The sequence below is a fragment of the Panulirus ornatus genome, chromosome 34, assembly GCF_036320965.1.
Source record: "Panulirus ornatus isolate Po-2019 chromosome 34, ASM3632096v1, whole genome shotgun sequence".
NCBI classification, from domain to species: domain Eukaryota; kingdom Metazoa; phylum Arthropoda; class Malacostraca; order Decapoda; family Palinuridae; genus Panulirus; species Panulirus ornatus.
Window position 1 is genome coordinate 15,609,284 of NC_092257.1, and position 6,169 is coordinate 15,615,452.

Consider the following 6,169-nt stretch of genomic DNA (forward strand, 5'->3'; position numbering starts at 1 on the left):
GTCCTCAAAGGGTTAGGTTAAAGGCCACGTCATTTTAACCCAGGGTCGTATTGTCATGCTCAAAGGTCGTACCATAGTGCTCAAAGGTCGTGCGCAGTGTTCAAGAGATGAAAGACACACTCACACCTCACTTATTTAAGTTACTTAATATACAAAGAGACAGATGCCTTACTCACTTTACATTCTCGTCATTATACGTCGAAGGCAACACATTGCTATGTTTCCCTTAGCATTTTCCCGCCGTTTGTGGTCACACTTGAGGGTTACATAGAAAGAAAAACATGACACGAAGTCATCATTTCAATTTACATTTCATAAGTAACTTAAGTGGGCTACTTACAAGCACAAGTAACCTAGGATCATCAAACAAAAAACAGTGGCAAAGTTAAATTACAATTCATCTCTTCTTTTAGCTGCCACTTTTGCTTATTTTCTCTCTCATTTCTGGCTTATTCTTCTTCCCATACTTCTTCTTCTTTCTTCTTTTTCTTCCTTTCTTTCTTACTTACTTTCTTTCTTTCTTTCTTTCTTCTTCTTCTTCTTCTTCTTCTTCTTCTTCTTCTTCTTCTTGATTACATCTTCCGTCTCAGATTCTTCCCATTTTCTGTACTACCTGTGAGGATAAAGGTAGAGTTATTAGGACGACAACTAAGAGAAGAGGTTTAACGAGTGCCTGTTTAAGGTGGATGTTTAACGAGTGCTTCTTAAAGGTGGATGTTTAACGAGTACCTATCACGGGAGAAAGTTAACTAGTACCTGCAAACGAAGGAGGTTTATCGAGTGTTTCTTAACGTAGGAGGATTAAGATCTGATTGTTATTAAAGGAGGGTTAACGAGTTAATGATAACGAAGGAGGTCTAACGAGTATCTGTTACCAGAGTTAATGTCAAGAACTTACCAATTGGTTAATGACGGGGACAGAAATATAAAACAACCTCGTTAACCTTACTGCTAAGTGGAAACGTTCAACAATTCATGACTCGTTCACCGTAACTACTTAACGAAGATCGACACGAAGGGACTCCGTTTCACATTTTCTTTTCAATGTATCGACTTGGCATGTGATACGTCACCTATGCAAGGAAATGGTGTTGAGGGAAGTGTGTAATGCGTCATGCGTCATGTGTCGTATGCATGGATGCCCCTTGCGCATGATGTTACGACCCCTTGCGCACGAAGCTGAGACCCATGAGTATAATGACCTAACTTTGACCTTTGACCCTTAAGGGTCCGGTCAGAAGCCACACCATCATACCCAAGGGTCGTCCCGTCGCGCTCACGTGCCGTCGTACTCAAGGAGTTAACAAAGCTTGGCATGATATGATCCAGCCGAAGTAAAGTCCAAAAGTAACCAGACATTTCTCTCAACGCAGCCCTGACCCCGATATGACCTGAGGTGACTCACCATGAGCCCAATAGCTGCCAAACCATCGTCGAAGTCCTCGTCAGGATCACTGCCGAAGGTGGAGGTCTCCATCCTTGAGGGAAACGTCGCGGTCTCTTCCTCAGCAGCCCTTCCCTCGCGGTGGTGATCAGTCCCTCCCTCCTCCTCCTCCGTCAGCGTCTCCAACTGCGTCAGGTGTGAGACTCTGAATTAGTCTCTCTCTCTCTCTCTCTCTCTCTCTCTCTCTCTCTCTCTCTCTCTCTCTCTCTCTCTCTCTCTCTCTCTCTCTCTCTCTCTCTCTCTCCCTCTTGTAAAGGGGATCTGTATCTTTCTCAGGAGTGTTCAGGTCAGGGGCCATTTCGCGTGGATTATGGTGTCTGTATGGTCTATGTATCTACGTAACTCTCTCTCTCTCTCTCTCTCTCTCTCTCTCTCTCTCTCTCTCTCTCTCTCTCTCTCTCTCTCTCTCTCTCTCTCTCTCTCTCTCTCTCTCTCTCTCTCTCTCTCTCTCTCTCTCTCTCTCTCACCTGATTGTGGGCCACAGGACCATCCAGATTCTCGACGTGGACGTATTTGACCATCCTCGCTGGCCGTGCCTGTTATAAAGAAAAAGAGAAACGGGCGAAGATCTCAAGTGATAGAGCGACGAGAGAGGCAGTTTAACTTGACCCTTCCCCAACCTGACGGAGGCAGTTTAACTTACCCAAACAATCCAGCTCTACTTCTTACCCTAGTAACAGAACAACGACAGAGGCAGTTTAAATTCTCGGACCAGCTGACCATAACTTAAGTCCCATGTAAAAACGCAATGATAGAGTCAGTATAACTTCCTCTGAGGTGACTCTGTGTCAGATACATTTATTGTGGAAACTCTTTCCTTCAGAATCCATCCGAGACTTGACCCAAGGGGGCCGCCTGCAAGTGTAGAAGGTGTGGTGAAGAACCCACGTACATTAGGGTTATAGGGAAAGAGAAATACACACACACACACACACACACACACACACACACACACACACACACACACACACACACACGGGTGAGTACTGTCTGACGGGTCACCAAAACTCAAAACCTATCTAGGACATCTCTCTCCTCCTATTCTGAAGGAAGTTCTGGCATCTCTCTCCTCCTATCCTGAAGGAAGATTCTAGCCTGTACCCACAGTGTGAGCGTCATCAAGGACCTCTGATAGCCATACCCGAGGTGGTCTGTATTCTCTCGTGACGTCCCGCGCAGAGGAAACCACGAGAATGACTCCAGACAGGACACTGGACGACACAAACTAAGATAAACACAGCTGACGAGAGAGATATAGACCTTCTTTCCTCGGTAACGAAGCATCGGGGGCGTCTTGCTCATCAGTGCAAGACATTGTAGACCTGATATGTCTCACTCCATCACTCAGGTGTCCTGGCCACACCAGTGTTTAAGATCTGGTCCAGAACAAATGATGGTATTCAAGATGTGTCACTGGCCTCTCCCAGAGAGATGGATGATTCGTTTTGCCACAAGAGCAACGAATTTACTGTCCCCTCCTACGTATCCTGTGGGCGGTGGCCCAGAAGAGGATACAGAGTTCACAATATCCAGGCACTGGTGCCTCAGTGACCTGGGTAACACGTTACATAATAAGGGAAACTATCCACAAGGACAGGGTGACAGTGACTGGATCATGTCTATGTACTATCATTGTATAACCCCAGAGCCCCCCTTGGCAAGATGTCCAGAGACGACCTCCTGCAGCTCTAAGGTTTAGTAGGAGGGACAAGATGGCTTTCTAATGAATCTTTTGTGACGAGAGTGTGTACTCTCGTCAGCTGACGAATGATACAGCCACCCTCGCCGAAGGGGACTTCTCGCCAGCGAGAATACTGTGGACGAACACACACACTGACCTGCACGGCGACGTCAGCTACCAGCATGATCCCCACCACCAGCGGAAGCAGAGCAGAAGGCTTCATCTCGATGGGAATGACCGACCTCGCAACGCTGGAATGTGTCGTCTTGTCGCAGAAGATCCAGGAGCTGAAAGTAAGGAATGATCCTGCTAACGTCCCTTTTTATATTTCATGAAGGCCTGGAATCGATGAGGACTTTTATCCGTTACTGGGGCCTTTGTCCTTAACCGGAGCCTTTTGTATGAAGAAAAGGCATTAATATGAGCTCCTCACACACACACACACACACACACACACACACACACACACACACGTTGATGAAAGGCTAGTGTGAGAACTAAGAGTGACGGAGGGACCATTTCTGAGCATACTGGAGCACGCTTCGAGTGCCCAGGGTGACGAGCAATCCAAAAGACATTTAACCTGAGTCCCAGACTTAAACTATAAGCAGGAGAGGAACAATGTGGAAGTTCATCCCACTTTTCAATACCATGGCTGCTAGGCCCAACACAGACCAACAAAACTCATTAACCAGTATTGAACCAAGCAATCATATATATATATATATATATATATATATATATATATATATATATATATATATATATATATATATATATATATATATATATATATATATATATATATATATATATATATATATATATATATATATATATATATATATATATATATATATATATATATATATGAAGACATTACGTAGAGTTGACTTACCTTCACAGCGAGATGATCAGATACACAATAGCTCTCTCTTCGTCGTCGTTGTGCACAGGTGCGGGTTGGATGGCACCTGCTGAGGGAGGCTACCAGTGGCACAGGTGTCACAGGTGTGTGTGTGTGTGTGTGTGTGTGTGTGTGTGTGTGAGTCACCTGTTGCTGCTCGCTGGTTTACGTGTTGCTGGATGGCCTGCAGGCTATGGCGATTGCTGGGTAGTGACTGTTGTGTCATACTGTTCATCTGTTGTCTGGTTAAATTATGATTATAGTGGCACCTCTCTCTCTCTCTCTCTCTCTCTCTCTCTCTCTCTCTCTCTCTCTCTCTCTCTCTCTCTCTCTCTCTCTCTCTCTCTCTCTCTATTAATGACATAACACATACGACATAACGACACAATGACGCAATGTACAAACGATCAAAGAGATGGTGTACCGTTGTGGGATCTGTATAGAGCTACATGGTTTCTATACGAATAATAGATTGGGACACGGAGTTCCAGCTCAAAATATAGATCGTCTTGATGGAACGTTGCGGGGAAAGCTATGAATGTTGACGAACCATCAACTTCAACAGAGAAAAATGTGGAAGTAACATTTGCATAGATGATAAGAAGAGCAGTTGTGAAAATAGAATGTAGTAAGCAAATTTTGGTAAACATGAAAAAGAAAAGAAAAAGAAATGTCAGAGGACCCACAAAGATTATGAAAATAATACTAAAGAATAACAAAGATGCGAAGAATGAAGAGTACAGAGACCAATGAAAACCTGTTAGATAAAAGCAAAGAAATACATCGCCACATCCACCATGATAGAGAAGCGTAACCCTCTTCCCGAAGGACGTGAAAGTTCAAGACCTAGGCAGTTAGGAGGGAGTCCCTCTTAAACACGACCATACACATAGGACTTTGAAGGATCGAACCGTCCGTCACACCTGACCTCTTCGTCTGCATAGGTCAACCCATGTTGTCCTGAATACTGGCGATGGGTGTGGGTAACTTAGACGAGTGACTGTGGCAGCAGGTGTTCATCCGTGGCACAAGTGCGGTACGACAGTGGGAGTCGATGGATGGTGAATGCACCAGGAGAGAGAGAGAGAGAGAGAGAGAGAGAGAGAGAGAGAGAGAGAGAGAGAGAGAGAGAGAGAGAGAGAGAGAGAGAGAGAGAGAGAGAGAGGTGGATGCTTAGGTGCGGTTGACAGGACGGGTAACAAAGATATGGTGAGTGAGGAGGGATGTGATCAGATATGGTTCACTGAGGAAAGATGAGGAAACGTATGATAGGGGAGTTCAGAGATATGTGGCAATGAGGGAAAAACGTGGTGAGTGAGGACAGATGTGGCTAGTGTGGATAAATGGGAACATATGTGATATATGTCGCAATATTCTTAGCTCCTCCCAGTTACGTAGCTCTCAGTTTAACGGAGAAATATTCCTCTAAAGCCAGACATGAGTTAAAATGCCTTTGTTTGTCTAACAGCAACACTATAGCCACCTACAACCCTAGTGTGTTCAGTGATAGGCGAACCCAAAATGCTTTCCACCATACACTCTTAGTAACTTGTCTCCAAAGAGCTTTTCACCCGTGTGAACCCAACGTTAGAAAGTCCCACGCGATGATAAACATTTCTGCCACACGACAAAGGGTATCCTTCACTCTTGCCTAAACATCCTGATTTTTTCCCTTTTATTCCATTAAAGTCTATTGTGTGTATGTCTGTATCTGAATGTATTCAAATGTGCTATGTGTGTGTTCATGTGCAAATACCGAGTATGCTATGTGTGTGTGTGTGTGTGTTCGTGTTCTAATACAAATTTGACTGCAAGTGCATGGGTATTAACGTGTTTGTATGCATGTATTTATGAAAAAATGGTACGTTTTAGAGTAAGGACTTAAGACTGACACATATATACACACATACATATAATTGGACGATAATCTCGCATGTATTCTGTCTGTACTTATGACGAGCTAGATAACCTTCTATGACTGTCAACAGCCATGAGAACGACAGCATCTGTTTATCCAACAGGCTTATCAAAACCTCCCTCCATACGGTCCACTTCACATTGTAATGAGAACGGCATTTTGGTCTGTACTGTACCCTTTCTAGATGTGTTGCCACACACACGCACACACACACACACA

At 44.3% G+C, this 6,169-nt stretch overlaps 1 protein-coding gene across 2 annotated transcripts; it reads right to left on the reverse strand.

Annotated features, from left to right (window-relative positions):
* Nucleotides 1-292: 292 nt before the first annotated feature.
* Nucleotides 293-4,291, reverse strand: LOC139760032 (uncharacterized). 2 transcript variants are annotated; one of them, XM_071682773.1, is made up of 5 exons: nucleotides 4,024-4,291; nucleotides 3,283-3,412; nucleotides 1,912-1,980; nucleotides 1,406-1,564; nucleotides 293-613 (listed from the first exon to the last, which is right to left on the reverse strand). In XM_071682773.1, exons 2-5 carry the CDS (start codon nucleotides 3,346-3,348, stop codon nucleotides 587-589), a joined length of 321 nt encoding a protein of 106 aa, XP_071538874.1. In that variant the 5' UTR covers nucleotides 3,349-3,412; nucleotides 4,024-4,291; the 3' UTR covers nucleotides 293-586. The 2 variants fall into 2 exon arrangements, with proteins under 2 accessions (XP_071538874.1, XP_071538873.1); XM_071682772.1 differs by having other exon boundaries at nucleotides 1,406-1,570; nucleotides 4,024-4,251.
* Between the last annotated feature and the right edge of the window lie 1,878 nt (nucleotides 4,292-6,169).

Excerpts from the sequence above, each read along its gene's own strand:
- LOC139760032 (XM_071682772.1), bottom strand. The coding sequence starts at position 3,348 with ATGAAGCCTTCTGCTCTGCTTCCGCTGGTGGTGGGGATCATGCTGGTA. Across the intron at positions 1,981-3,282 it reads TAGCTGACGTCGCCGTGCAG|GCACGGCCAGCGAGGATGGT; the intron begins GTCAGTGTGTGT and ends TCTTTATAACAG. Across the intron at positions 1,571-1,911 it reads GTCCTGTGGCCCACAATCAG|TTGGAGACGCTGACGGAGGA; the intron begins GTGAGAGAGAGA and ends CACCTGACGCAG.